This window comes from Thalassophryne amazonica, chromosome 10 (genome assembly GCF_902500255.1).
Source record: "Thalassophryne amazonica chromosome 10, fThaAma1.1, whole genome shotgun sequence".
Lineage (NCBI taxonomy): Eukaryota > Metazoa > Chordata > Actinopteri > Batrachoidiformes > Batrachoididae > Thalassophryne > Thalassophryne amazonica.
In genome coordinates, this window is record NC_047112.1 from 97,828,513 (window position 1) to 97,844,641 (window position 16,129).

General features: G+C 41.7%; 1 protein-coding gene across 3 annotated transcripts in view; it reads right to left on the reverse strand.

Moving 5' to 3' along the window:
- Nucleotides 1–16,129, reverse strand: part of LOC117519254 (sex comb on midleg-like protein 2) — a 71,961-nt gene that overhangs the window by 42,031 nt on the left and 13,801 nt on the right. For all 3 annotated transcript variants that reach the window (XM_034180573.1, XM_034180571.1, XM_034180572.1), the window contains exon 3: nucleotides 6,415–6,489. In XM_034180573.1, the coding sequence (XP_034036464.1) occupies nucleotides 6,415–6,489 (75 nt within the window). The remainder of the gene's footprint in view (nucleotides 1–6,414; nucleotides 6,490–16,129) is intronic.

Sequence of the window (16,129 nt, forward strand, 5' to 3'; positions counted from 1 at the left end):
AAGTGGCCTATGTATATCAGTGTATGCATGCGTTTGTATGGCGTCGACCACCGAGAAAGTGGGGAGTGCTGACATTTGCGGTTTGGTATGCTTATGTATTTTGAGTCCAGAATGAGCGCGACAAAAACGGAAAGTTGACAGGACAAATACTGTTGGAGAAATTAGCAATATTAGCCAAGAACAATGAACAATGGATGTTGTGCTGCAATGCACCATGGGAGTTCGGGGTATTAAATGTTATTAATGTAGTTCATGTTAGTTTAACAGTGTTGTTATTGTTATCGATTTATTGTGTTTTTGTAATTCAATTGGTTCAACAGTTTCGTTAAGTGTCATGTTGCTGTTACCATGAGTAAGAAGGGTAATACATTTGATGTCTTCCGCCACCATCTCTGTTTGTGGGTGTGTAAAAATAAAAGCGCCTTGCCTGTGGCAGAATGCAGAAAACACAAAAAGATCTGCATGCATATAACTTCGATCACAGACAAACTGGGAAGAGCTGACATTTGCCATTTGGCATACTTATGCTTTGGGTCAAGGATGAACGCCAACAAAACGGAACATTGATACAACTGATATTTTTGGAGAAACTACAGCTATTAGCTAACAACACTGAACAATGGACATTGATAGTTACATTTTGCAAAGAAAACCTGCACCAAGAAAACCTCTCGGCTCTTTCTGGAATGATATGAAGAGCCCTGCACTAGACCATCACCTCCCCTCCACAGTAATCCACGTCATTTCATTACTTCCTGGTGTACGTCAAATCTAGGCAGAGGCTAAGCCTGCTCTTTATAACAGGAATTAAGTATTATAAATCGTGGGGTTTTTTTTTTTTGCTCTGCTGCTGTGTGTGCGACTTTCCACATGCTCGCACTGTGTTCTTGCGTGCCAACACGAGTGTGCACAAATCCGTCGTCACAGTATTGTGGACGCCTGTCCGACCATCTGTCCCTTCCAAGAGCAGGTAGAATGTTTCGCGGTTCACCATTTCATTTTTTGTTCATGGATTTTCTTCCTGTTTCTGCATCTTTCGCCCAACGTCATGTTATGTGTGAAGGGGCCCTTAAATATGTAAAGTCCACACCACCAAAGAAGTCCCTACATACAAATCACGCACGATTGCCAGCCGGTGTCATGGAGCTCCTCACGAAGTTCTCTCACGATTTTCGCAATTTAGACAGAATGTCCATTATCTCCTGAAAATAAAATATTCTGACTTTTTTCCAATGTAAGAAACTCATCTGCATTTTCAGACACCCTGTAAAAACAGCATCGTGGAGACATTCCGCGTGCACATTCATGGTGGGAGTAAAATAGTGTCCTGTGGCACAAACGGCAGCATCAGCACACGTTAGGGTCCAAAATCTGACAGACTGTGCTAAAGTTAAGAGTTCTGGTGTGAAGTGTGTCGTCTCCTCTCTGTATATACTCTGTAAATCAGAGACACCACTTTTGAATGAAAGCTCAGAAGCTTGATTATCGGACATAGCAGCATTCGTTTCACTCTGTCAGTCAGCCATTTGGATGTTTCTGCTTTTCCTAAAATGTACATCACACGCAGAGAAATGCAGAGTTAAGACATTTTCCAAAAATGCAACTACTGACTCATGGCTCAAGGACCACTAATTATTGCCATATGTGTGTGGATAGACTTACAATCATGAATACTTTGATGTTGTACTGATAACCGGGACGTTAAATAACGTGTGGCATGTTCTTGTTTTTGGCTTTTTTTATATAGATCTAAAGAATAATTTTGGGGGTTATTTTTCCATTCCAATTTTCCATTCTTCTTGCAAGAAGGAGGCATAAGTACTTGTTAGTCTGTGTAAATTGGTTTCCGTATCCAATTTAGTTATTTCTTATGTTGCAAGTTTGTCATTAGCACTTACATTTGTTTTCGGGAGAGGAAAGCCGTACCTTTAGTTTTTCTATTTTTATTTATTTATTTATTTATTTGGACAATATAGATGGGTGTCAAAACCTGAATCACAAGGACAAGACGAGAATTTCACACTTTGAAGTGAATGCTCCCAGCCTGGTGATATTGTGACTTGGGAATTCAAACTTTTCAAACTGGAAAATTAAGCAGGGGAAATGTTTAAAAAAGTCTGGAATTTCCCACATTTTAAATAGTCTTTCTGTACATTCTTTATTTCTTTCAAACATTTTAGATAAATTTTACTAATCAACAATTCAGCACCGAGTCAGGCCAAAAACAGCACTCAAATATTTTCATTTTTGTCTTAGAACTTCAGGACACAAGGTTGGGCAGGACCCCGAGTGGGAGCACTGCATACCACTTCGAGTGATAGTTGCCAACAGCACTGCTACGTATACTAAAAATTTCTCGGGAGAACCCTGAAATTTTGAATGTCCACACAATCAACAATCCACATCAGACCCGGTGTTGCAGACTGAACGCCCCCCCACCCCACCCCTAAAAATTCGTCCGCCCTGCCTTCACTGCACATGCGTCATTTGGGACCACAGGAGCTTGTCTGAGACTGAGTCTCTACACCCAAAGTGATCAAAGGGAATAATGTGATTTTTAACTATCAGATGACAAGGTAAAACCTCTTAAATCACTCTAGTTTTAAGCAGAAATGCGATAATCGGTGAGTCGCCATGGACGCTTTGAAATGACGGAGGCGCGGTGAACGCAGCACTAGCAGCTCCTCTGGCTGCGGCACTCTGATTGCTTTCTCTTCTTTTATTGTGAAATAATGCTGAATTTATGTGGAAATGATTGTTGTACAAAAGCTTCAGGTACCTGTCGCTGAGATAGATGATGAGTGGAGTGCAGTTTTAAGCAGAAATGAGGTGATAATCAGTGAACCGCAGCTGATGCTCAGAAATGGTGCAGTGAAGGCACGGTGGACCAATTTTTAGGACCGTTCAGTCGGCAATACGGCTCAAACTTTATGAGCCGGTATTGCCTTTTAATAGTGAGTGCCAGTGTGCACCTCACTTTCAAATATGAGAGTGATTGGGTCACATTTGATTAAGACATAATGTAAAATATACATGAAAGGGGATTTTCAACATTAAATTTAAATGGCCACAAAATCTGTAATCTGGATCAGAGCCAGGTCAAACTTTGTCAGTCGATAAAGGACACCATCCTACATAATGCTCTCAAATATGAAAGAATGTTGATCTTTTTTGACAAAGTTATGAATTTTTGAAAATTCCTTCAATGTTAAAGATTGGGATTTTCCCAATTTTCCAAGATTTTTCCTGACTTTGACCTCTGACCTGGAAAATTTAATCAATTCTTAATATCAGGATAGAAATCTTCAGTAAAAATGTCATAAGGATATATGAAAAATTGTGGACTCCAGGGTGTTCACAAATAGACAAACAAACAAACAAGCAGGAGCAAAAACTTAACCTCCTCCAACTTCTTTGGCGGAAGTAATTAGGGTCTCACTGAAAGCATGTTTTCATAGCATCGCTTTCTGAGTGCAATACTTTTTCATTACTAACATGCTTCCTGAAGCCAGAGCACAAAAATGTTCAGTCTTGTAATGTCTGACATCTTCTATTAGGTCAAGTCAGGTACAACAGCATCTGCTAGTATTGAGCATTGTTAAATGAGTTTGAGTGGATGTACTGAGCACATCCACTGCACCAAGGAGGAACCTCCTCGAGTTAAACTGGTCAACCTCTGTAAATCTGACAGACAAATACCAAAGTCCAATTATCCCCCTTGAAGACACTGGACAAAAATTATTTTCCTTCATGCACATCTTCATACCAATGTGTGACATTTCACTGAAATCCATGAAATGGACAGGGTGATTCCTATATGCCACCCCCCAACCTCAACACACATACAAATTTTTGTTTGCAGGGGATAATAATAATAATAACTAAATTGGGGTTGAAGTCAGTTCCAAAAATGTAAGGTTAAAGATCAGCACTCACCTTAACTCCATGTCATTGAAAGCTACAACTTTAGCCAGAAATCTGGGCGTAATTATTGACTCGGATCTGAATTCTAACAAGCACTTAAATGCGATTACTAAATCTGCCTATTATCACCTGAAAAACATATCTTGAATTAAGGGTTTTCTGTCTAAACAAGACATGCTTTTCAGTAGGCTAGATTATTGTAATGGTGTCTTTCAAAAAATCAATTAGGCAGCTGCAGTTCTATGGGGTTAAAATTGTCTCATTAATATTTGTAAATGCACGCAGGGTGATCTACAAATAATCATTGATTTGCAAATGTGTTCACATATCCACAAATGCAAATTTCATATTTGTAACTTGTAAATTGGTCTTTGCAAATAATGTTGTATTTGAAAATATAAAACTTAATTTGTAAAAAACAAACAAAAAAAAAAAATTACATTTGTAAAACTGGAAATTGTATTTGTGAATTGAGTTTCAGCATTTGTAGATCACCAATTACAGGCATTCATCGCTTTCCTCTGCGACGTAAGTTTGAGACTTTCTTTTCACGAAATCCACACAGATCCACAAACAAATGCCTACTGATTCGCAAATACACACTCACGCACACTGGATATCCACTAGATGGCAGTGTGGTTCCATTCATTGATGTAGCTGAAACTATATGCTCCTGGATGACTCTTTAATCGTGATCGTTACTGAGTTTTTAAAATGCTTATCGCAAAGCATTCTTTTTTCTTTTTTTTTACGACATCATGCAAGTTTTATAAGTCCGTGGACACTGATCTGTGTGTTACAGATACAAATCAGTTTCCTCGGATCCGCGGAGTTTCGAGGGGAATAAATGCCACCAAAAGCCTGGCTGTTGCGACAGTTGTCGTAAAGCGGGACTGGCTGGTTGCTGCGATGACATTGTGTGGTTCCTGTGCGAAGCTTAGCTAAATGTAGCATGTGGACATCGCAAACCTTTACAACTTTCAAGTTTTTAAAAGAAGAATTTGGCAGCATGTCTGTGTCACAGAGCACGCACAGGCGCAATGCTGTTTAATACGCTTATTTGAACCACTGCGTTAAAGAGTACAACACTAACACCCCTGCCCCCCTCCCCATGATGAAATCTACGGACACATAATTTAAAAAAATAATTGACCTTGCAGCCAATATCACCACATATATACCCATCCATCATACGCCTCCATTACGGTAATGTGAAATGATTTATTCTGAAATGTCGGTCTTCTCTCATCCGGTAGCATATATTTTTCAGTTTACCACATCAATGAATGGAACCACACTGTCATCTAGTGGATATTCAGTGTGCGTGAGTGTGTATTTGCGAATCAGTAGGCATTTGTTTGTGGATCTGTGTGGATTTCGCGATGAATGCGTGTAATTGGTGATCCACAAATGCTGAAACTCAATTCACAAATACAATTTCCAGTTTTACAAATGTAATTTTTTTTTTTTTTTACAAATTAAGTTTTATATTTGCAAATACAACATTATTTGCAAAGACCATTTTACAAGTTACAAATATGAAATTTGCATTTGTGGATATGTGAACACATTTGCAAATCAATGATTATTTGTAGATCACCCTGCGTGCATTTACAAATATTAATGAGACAATTTTAACCCCATACAGTTCATCTAGAATGCTGCCACTAGAGTCCTCACAAACACTAGGAAACTGGACCATATCACACCAATCCGTAAATCATTACAGTGGCTTCCTGTGAGTGAAAGGACAGATATTAAAATCTTACTGCTGGTCTATAAAGCTCTGAATGGTCAGGGACCAAAATACATGCGAGATTTAGTACTTCCCTTCAAAGCATCTGGACCCGTCAGGTCATCCGGGACAAGTTTGTTGTGTGTTCCCAGAACTAGATCTAAACAAAGTGAAGCAGCATTTAGTTATTATACTCCTCACCTATGGAACAAACTTCCTGAATACCTGAGGTCTGCTCGAACTGTCAGTGCATTGAAATCAGGGCTGAAAATGGTATTGTTTACTGCAGCTTTTTCCATAAATTACTTTTTATATATTTTTTTCTTTTCACTGTTCTGAGTGCACTTTTATTAGTTTTATTTCAACATTTTATTTCTCTGTTTAATTGCCTTTTGTCTTTTAATGCTCTTTTTGTTGTCATTTTAATGATGTATTTTTGCTTTTGTAAAGCATTTTGAATTGCCTGTGCATGAATTGTGCTATAAAAATAAATTTACCTTGCTTTGCCTACAAATCTTGAAGAATCCTTTGATGATGGTGGTTTCAAAGGAATCTAACCACACCCACTGTACCTGTACTGAAAACGTACTGACACTCTGTTGTGTTGCTGAGTAAGAGTTAGCCGAGTAGATTAGCACATGCTGTTAGATTCAATTCTTGTTGATGAATGTCAGCACCTCCAGTGCCTGCTTGGGTCCATTGGTTGTAATCTGAAACCTCACCACTAGATTTTGAAAACTCTTTACAATGCTTACCTTTCGTTGTTGCAGGGGTTGTTGTTGTTGACAGGGCATTCTTTCCTGGTTTTTCTCTTTTACCATCTTTCTGATCTAAAAGAGATTTTAAAAAGTGTTCAACAAAAATTTTCGCCTTGCATAAACAACCCAGTCTCACGGATTGTTGTGATTCAGCAGCATGAAATATATATTAATCTATTGGTTTGTCATATTGTCACGAAAAGTGCAAAATTTTGCATGTTTGGTAACTTTCCACTAGTCCTAGGGTACACTAGTCCTGATTAAGTTTAGGGGTTAGGGGAGTGTTTAAAATCAGTTTGGGGTTGCAATATACACCATCAACTAATATAAAGAGGTTAGGACCAGTGGGACTTGGACCAGTGGACCCTCCCCTGCATTTTCTCCCTGTGTTTGTATGGGTCCCCTCCAGGTGCTCTGGATTCCTTCCACTTCCAAAGACATGCAGGTTAGATGACTTGGTGCCTAAATTGACCGCAGGTGTGAATGTGCTTGTCCATCAGCCCTGCAATAGACTGGTGGCCTGGCCACAGTGTACCCCGTTTCTCACCCAATGACCCCCGTGAACCGTGAGCAAGTTTAGAACACGGATGGACAGATAAAATACTTCACAAGTATCATGAAAACACTTGAATTTTTTTTCTAACAAACTTTGTCAATGTGCTTCCCCTTCTGAGACATGAAATATCAGTTTCTGAAACATCAACCACCCGTGCTAGCTGCCATAACTAATGATAGTCCAAATGAATCTCTGCCCAATTAAAAAAAAACCCCTGCAGTTTCTGAAACTAAGAATAAAGATGTATGGCATAATTGTATGCTTTAATACAAGTAAAAGAAAATTCTAAACTGACAATAAAAGTGATGTATGAAATGCTGTGTTGAGAAGCTAATGCAATCAATCTTCATCTTGAAATTTGGTATTCATCTAGCTTGACAAAGTCAACAAAAACAGTGTTGCTCACAACAGAGTTCTTTAGGTGGAAAATATGACAGGTGCAACAATACAAAGTGAAGTGCAGGTACAACAATTACTGCCAGATTTATTAAGGCCTTGCTCTCACTGCCTCCGATGCGCTTACCGAGTCTGCGGGCTCGGTAAGCGCTGCAGCAGGCCACTCACACTGCCCCTCTATCTGCTGTGCAGAGCTGCGGCCAACTCCGGCACCACCTCCCTGTCTGCTGTATGGATCTGCGGCCAACTCCGGCAACAGGTCCAGAGACTACGCTCGCTGTTTTGATGCAGAGTGCTCCGGCAGCCCACAAGGATAGACTTCTTACAGAAAAACCCGCAGCGCTGCAGGGTCTTGGCACCGTGGCCAGTGAGAGAGGTTTGTATCTTGGATTCTCTGCGGATCCCGCATCCATATCCCGCAACGATAACATCGGAGGCAGTGTGAGCAAGGGGTAATGGTCTGGACCAGTGCAAACATTCTTTTGGCTTTAAAAATCTGCTGTCATAAATAGTTAACTAAAACTAGTCAAACTAAAAAAATCAAAAATCAGATGACTAAATTATGACTGAAACAAAGTAACATTTTAGTCAAGACTATGACTAAATACGCTTTCAAAATTAACACTGCTGTCAAGGCCATTGTTTATGCATGGTGTGCATAGTTATGCACAGTGTGACCCAAATCATTTACTGCCTCACTGCATAGTTCTTTTTTCTTAATTGAAAGCCCTTGCCGCAGACCGAACGGTCCGCCCCTAAAATTGGTGCACCCTGTCTCCACTGCGCATGCATCATTTCGGAGCTCTGAGACAGTCTCTCCACCCAAAAGGATCAAATGAATTAATGGGATTATTCACCATCACATGGCAAGGTAAAACCTCTTAAATCATTCTAAAATCAGTTTTAAGCAGAAACGAGGCGATACTTGGTGACGCTTTGAAATGACCGATGCGCAGTGAACGCATCAGCCAGCAGCTCATGTAGCTGCAGCGCTCTCATCGCTTCCGCCGTCTTTTATGATGAAATATTGCTGAATTTATGTGGAAATGATTCATGTATAAAAGCTTCAGATACCTGTCGCTGAGATAGCTGATGACAAATGCGCAGTGAAGGCAGGGTGGACCGATTTTTGGGGGGACCATTCAGTCTGCGACACCCTGAGTCTCCCATAAACACAGAAGCAGCATGTGGTGTGCGTCTCCTATGTCTAAGGCCCAGTTCAGACTGGGGTTGACAATGTGGCATGAGTCAGATTCAATCCAGATTGCTTTCTAGCCAGATAGGCCTGTTTTTCAAATTCGGCTTATCCTACACATGCGTCCACACTCAGTCTGGTTCAAGCCAAAAGGGTTGTGTCTGGACATGAGAGCACGGGATTGTGTGCGTTTGGATCTGGATATGAGTGTGTGTGTGTGGATCTGGATGCAAGCCACATTTGTATTCAGACCTCTGTGAATCCCGTGAAAGTCTGGCTCAACTCAGCTCTAGAAAGTAGTTGTTAAATATGAATAGCACCTTTCAGATTCAGAAAAAGAAAAAAAAGCTATCTGGCTCAAGTTGGTTTTGGGCCAAATCTGACACAAACCAGATAGTCAGCCCTCGTATGAACAGGGTCGAATTAAAACATGGTGAAAGGTGATGACAGCGGTGAAGCAATCTTCCAGCATTGTAAAAGAAGAACTAAGTCTGAAGTCTGTGCATATTTTGCTTTTTACAATAATGCTGAGCAAAAGTTGGTTGATGATGGTAAGCCTCTATGCATAAAAAAGTCCAGGTGAGGCACATTCTAATAATACAGTAATGGGTGTGAATCATTCAGTATCTCATTATCTGTTTGGGATCCGCGTGGTCATGATTCGATTTTTGATTGAAAACAATTTTCAATTCAAAATTAATTCGTTACATAGAGCTGCTAATTATAAGATCTACTCAAGGGTGCTAAGAAAGTTGTGGAAAAATATGCCATGAAAGCAAAGTCGGTCTAGAATTATATAGTTTTTTAAACAAAAGGTAATCCATTAATACAGGTATTCATTTTTCATTACACTTTAAGGGTGTAGGTCTTTTGAAACAAAACAGGCTCTAAGGATCTAGCTATTCATTTTGTAGGTTCAGAATTGGCTGGAAGCTTCTGGTATTGCCCCTGAGGCTGTTTGACCTCTTTCAATTCGGGGTGTAAATGCGCCCGAGCATTTGTTGTGTTTTTGAAGCGCTTGACCTTCATTTTGTACAACTTGTATATTGAATTGGTTACATTAAGCTACTTTTTAATCCAGAATATTATAGAATCCCAAGTGCTCCCAAATGCTTGCTTTTAATGTTGACAGAGCTGTAGGCCTCTCATGATAAGAAATTCTGGTAGAGGATATATTGCCTCAGAAAATATCATGATATACAACATAGCACGATATTATCAAGGTTGTTTTAAGATCATTTTATGCCACTGATGTAATGATAATATATAAAAATGCAAGTACATCCTTTATAAGAGCAATGGACGTTTAATTCTTAAGAATATTTAACATTGGAATTGAAATGTAAAAAAAAAAAAAAAAAAAAAAAGAAATTCCTAAATAATTGATACTTCAAAAGGGAGTGTGGACTAATGGGCCATTTTCTCCATATGATGGACCGTTGAGAGTCATTTTCACTGGTTTTAGATGCACTGAAAGCAAGAATAATAGACAAAAAATTGACACTTATGTTGTAATATCAAAGCTCTTTTTTGTATTTTTCTGTCTACGTTAAGAAAATAAATGACATTGAAAAGTTTAAAAACACATTAATATTTGATGGACATAACATTTGCTGCCTTCTTTAAAAATGACACACTGTACCTTTAATCAAGTAAGAGTCCATGCAGAGTTTTTCTGTCATGTTGACAGTTTAGCTTTTTTTTCAACATTTTTGAGTGGAATTGCATACTTATTTAAAAAACAAAAACAAACAAACAAAAAAAACAACAATATAACCCCGTCTTGTTTGAACAAGAGCTAAATCTGGACTGATTTGATTGTCAAATCAGAATCAAATTTATTGCCAAGTAAGTTATCGCATACAAGTAATTTGATCTGGTGTCATTAGTGCATAAACAACAATAATAAAAAGAAAAAAATAATTCTGGAAGAAGTAAAGGAGTAAATCTGTTCTTTTAAAGATTAATCCTGGATGAAAAAAACTTTCTGAATCAGTTTTTCACACTTTACTCTTTCACTGAGGCTGTGTGGTGAAGATGATCGTTTATTAAAATTGTTTCACTGCGCTAACACTTTTTCCTCTCTCTCTCTCTCTCTCTGTCTCTCTCTCTCTGTGTGTGTGTGAGAGGGAACGAGAGACTCTTCACTCTCACACAGTATTTGAGTAAACTTTGGAAACATGAAGGCTTTCAATTGTAAAATAAAGCCTATAAATGAATTTCTGGAGCTATGCAAGCAGAAGGAGCTCTTTTTATCGGAAGACTTTGACAGAGTTTTTCTCTGAGCTGCAGCGCTGCTCGGCTCTCTGCCGGTGGGGGAGGGGTGAGCGGGCAGTTCAGCACAAACAGCCTGGCTGGATTTAAAAAACTACCTGACAGCAAGGCAGAGTGTGACGGTGCTGTCAGAACACTGATGGCGCGGTGCCGTTGTTCCATTGTCTGGGGAGAACCCTGTGATATCATGTTTTCCGATTGTCCGCTGCATGGAGAGTGGTGGGAAAAACGCGAGGTGCGGAACAAGACGTGATGTAAATAAGAAAATAACTTGTCTGGTCAGACAACGATTTAGAGCTACTGCTTGTCCGCTCACAGTTTACACTTGTCCCGGACAACTGGACAAGCGTTAATGTCGATGGTAGATTGTATTTTCTAAAGTATTAAAGCTACATCATTAAAAGTTGGGGAAATTCCATTTCTCTAGTAGGAGAACAACTGTGAATCTAATTTTTTTGAGGGGATTATATGGGGACCATTGGTTGACTTGGCATGGAATGACCCAATATCCTCATATTAACTCATTCACTGCCAAAGACGTCTATAGACGTCAATTCAATTCAAACACAACCGTTCACTGCCAAAGACGTCTATAGATGTCAATTATGTTTTTCAACTGGATCAGCTTGGGAATGCCCTGGCGCAGCTTGTCAGTAAATATCAGATTTCTAAAGCACTTGTAAGTACCACTACCAGCCAGTAGGTGGCAGTGGTGCTTTAGATTATGTGAGATGAACACAGAGTGACTATCAGAGAAGAGAACGGTTCAACGTGAGAGAAGATGTTGCGTAAGTCGGAAAATTTTAGGCAGCTCACACTCGAACTGAGTTTGTGTCGCAGTGGACGTTCAGGTAATGTCCAGATTGTGAGAAATGACGAAGAGCAATTTGGCCCAAATGGAGAGAGTGGGCTCGATTGAGGCATTTTCACCGCAGCCACAGCTGAGTTCTACAGACAATTCCGGGTCAATGGAGTTTTACGAACCTCATCCAGATTCATCCCATGAGTGGTTGCCGATACCTGGGAGCAGCAGAGCCTCATCACCAGACTTTCCACAAACACATGAGGAAGATGAGAGCTAACTTTTGGTTTGATCGATTTATTCGTTCCTCCCGCCGCCTCCCCCCCCAGTTCATGTACCACCAGTTAGCCTCGGCTAGCACTACCGTTAGCTTACTGATGTGAGGGAATTTTCATTTTACAGATAATGCATCCAGGCGATCAGCCAGAGCTCACAGTCCTGTTGTTGGCACTACAAAGAAGAAAGGTTATAAAATACAAACTACTGTCCTCGTCATACTTCAGCAATTTTATTTGCAGAAATGTATATAATTTACAGATCTATAATTTGCAGGTTGTGCATCAAGCAGCGACCACACTCCCACTCCTGTTGTCAGTGCAAAGAATAAAGGTAGCATCATAGCAAACTGCAATAATAAACATATGACCAAATAAATTCATGATAAAAGTATATGTCTCTATAATTTACAGGTCGTGATCCACACAGAGATCTCACTCCTTGCAGTAAGAAGAAGAAAGGTAAAAAATAAATTTTCTACATCATACATAACATACATAAATTTATAGTAAATGTATATATTTCTATAATTTACAGGCTGTGCATCAAGCAGAATTCCTGGGCAAGATTCTGGCTGGCATACAGTCAGCTGGCAACCAAACAAGATCCCCTTCACTGCAACCCCTGGACCCTGCAATGCTGCTGCGGAGCTGGATAGCGACCTGCCAGCTAAATTCCTTGAACTATTCCTGACTAACGAGCTGCTTCAGATTTCAGATTATATGGAGATTTCTTCATTACAACAATAATGAATCACAGGACGTTACTGACAAAATGTACAAAGTTCGCCCAGTGTTAGATTACATTGTGGAAAAGTGCAAGGAGCTGTATCAACCAGGGGAAAACATTTGTTTTGATGAGGGTATGATGCTGTGGCGGGGGTGCCTGTCTTTCAGGGTGTACAACCCACAAAAGCCTGTGAAATATGGAATCAAATCCTACATACTGTGTGACTCTGCCACAGGGTACTGCTTCAACATGAAGCCTTATTTTGGGGAAGCTAGTACTTTGCCAGACATTGTGTTTTCTCTCCTTGATTGTCTCCCAGGTCGTGGTTATAGATTGTATATGGACAATTTCTACAATTCTGTAGAACTGGGTGAACGTTTACTGGGAGCACAAACCAATCTCTGTGGACCACTGAGGAAGAATAGGGGGAAACCTCAGATCATCAGGCAGTTGGAAAAGACCGACCTGGAGGGGGACAAAGTTGTGCGGCACAATGACAGGGTGATGGTAGTAGCGTGGCAGGACAAGCGGTTGGTGAAGATGGTGACAACCTGCCACCAAGATGTGATGCAGAAGGTTGATGTGTGGCAGAAAGGACAAAAAGTCAAGGTTACTCAGTTCAAGCTAGAGTGTATTGTTGCCTACAACTTCTTCATGAAAGGGGTACATAAGTTGGACCAAAATATTGCATACTACCCCTTCATCCGAAGATCGCTAAACTGGTCCAAGATGTTTGTAGCCTACCTCTTCCAATTATGCATATTCAATGCCTATGTCCTGTACCGAGCCAGAAACCCAGAGGGGTGTAAAACGCTTTTGGAGTTTATTCGGGCTGTAGTGAAGTCCTGGACACTAAAGGGACATGCGGAGGGGTTGGATGAGGTGGGACAGCAGGTAGAGGAGGAGAAAGAGGAAGGCTCAGATGTGGAGGTTGAGGGGGGTGGGGATGTGGAGGAAGGTGGACTAAGAGCACCATATATGACTGAACCAAAGACCAGGCTAGATGGAGACCTCCGCAGACACAAGCATCCAACACCTGACACCCACCAGCAGAAGAAAAGGCCAGCAAGGAGGTGTAGGGTCTGCATGCGCAAGAGCAGGCGCAGTGAAAATAAGATGTGGTGCAGGTCATGTTGTGTCCCCTTACACGTGGAACAGTGTTTTACTGATTATCACACAAAGAGGAACTACTCTGTAACACACACACACACACACACACACACACACACAAAATTCATTAAGTTACAGCTCCAACAGCATACAATATATGCATACAGCTGATGTACAGAGGTTTGTTTTTTATTTTGCAAAAAAAAGTCAGAACTATTTACATTTGTAACTATCATATTTGTAAATAATATCCCATCGTCACGTCTTCCGAAGAGGAAGGAGAGACTGGGGACTCAGAGGCGGACTCATCCATTACCCAGGCCGAAGTCACCGAGGTGGTTAGAAAGCTCCTCGGTGGCAAGGCTCCTGGGGTGAATGAAATCTGTCCTGAGTACCTTAAGTCTCTGGATGTTGTGGGACTGTCTTGGCTGACACGCCTCTGCAACATCACGTGGCGATCGGGGACAGTGCCTCTGGATTGGCAGACCGGGGTGGTGGTCCCTCTGTTTAAGAAGGGGGACCGGAGGGTGTGTTCCAACTATAGGGGGATCACACTCCTCAGCCTCCCCGGTAAGGTCTATTCCAGAGTACTGGAGAGGAGAATTCGACCAATGGTCGAACCCCAGATTCAGGAGGAGCAGTGTGGTTTTCGTCCTGGTCGCGGCACACTGGACCAGCTCTACACGCTCCACCGGGTGCTCAAGGGTTCATGGGAGTTCGCCCAACCAGTCCACATGTGTTTTGTGGATCTGGAGAAGGAGTTCGACCGTGTCCCTCTGGGCACCCTGTGGGGGGTGCTCTGGGAGTACGGAGTCCGGGGTCCTTTGCTAAGGGCTATCCGGTCCCTGTACGACCGCAGCAGGAGCTTGGTTCGCATTGCCGGTAGTAAGTCAAACCTGTTTCCAGTGCACGTTGGCCTCCGCCAGGGCTGCCCTTCGTCACCGGTTCTGTTCATTATTTTTATGGACAGAATTTCTAGGCGCAGCCAGGGTGTAGAGGGGGTCTGGTTTGGGAACCACAGAATCTCGTCTCTGCTGTTTGCGGACGATGTGGTTCTGTTGGCTTCGTCAAATCAGGACCTTCAGCGTGCACTGGGGCGGTCTGCAGCCGAATGTGAAGCATCCAGGATGAAAATCAGCACCTCCAAATCCGAGGCCATAGTTCTCGACCAGAAAAAGGTGCCTTGCCCTCTTCAGGTCAGTGGAGTGTCCTTGCCTCAAGTGGAGGAGTTTAAGCATCTCGGGGTCTTGTTCATGAGTGAGGGACGGATGGAGCGTGAGATCGATAGATGGATCGGTGCAGCATCTGCAGTGATGCGGTCGCTGTATCGGACCATCATGGGGAAGAGAGAGCTGAGTAGGGGGGCAAAGCTCTCGATTTACCGATCGATCTACGTTCCGATCCTCACCTATGATCATGAGATTTGGCATATGACCAAAAGAACAAAATCGCGAGTACAAGCGGCCGAGATGAGTTTCTCCGCAGGGTGGCTGGGCGCTCCCTTAGAGATAGGGTGAGGAGCTCGGTCACTCGGGAGGAGCTCGGAGTCGAGCCACTGCTCCTCCATGTCGAAAGGAGTCAGTTGAGGTGGCTCGGGCATCTTTTCCAGATGCCCCCTGGACGCCTCGCTGGAGAGGTGTTCCGGGCACGTCCCATTGGGAGGAGGCCCCGGGGAAGACCCAGGACACGCTGGAGGGACTACATCTCTCGGCTGGCTTGGGAACGCCTTGGGGTTCCCCCGGAGGAGTGGGGGAGGTGTGTGTGCATTGGTAGGTCTGGGCGGCATTGCTTGAGCTGCTGCCCCCGCGACCCGACTCCGGATAAAGAAGAAGAAAATGGATGGATGGATAGTTGTAAATAAATCATTATTTTGTTATCAAAAGCCCTTTCTAAGTGTTGTTTTTCCATATTATTGAAGAAAAACACTTTTCAGATGTGTAAGGTCTCACTAAACCTGAAAATATTAGAGTCAAAGACATTTTTCTGCTTGATATGTCTCTCTTCACAAAAAGCTTGTTTTCTCCCTTTTTTGGTGAGACACTGCTGTTTCTGGTGAAACCACCCTGTGTTCTACTGCTGATTACTAAAGAACAGAACAAGGTAGGAACAAACTTTTTTCTGGATGAAAGAAGAGAGTCGACCCTTTCTTTTGGTGGTTTTGGTGTTTACATTGTCCTAAAACTCAGTATTCTGTGCCTCCTTAAAATCAGTCAAAATGCTCAAAAATGGCTGGGAGTATGGAACGCTCTGCTCTGAAAATGGCTGGCAGTGAATAAGTTAAACCAACAATAATTATAATAATAATATTAAAGCAAACAGAGCTCTAGTATCGGAATAGTATTGGTATCAGCAGATATCCAAATTCAGGTATCGG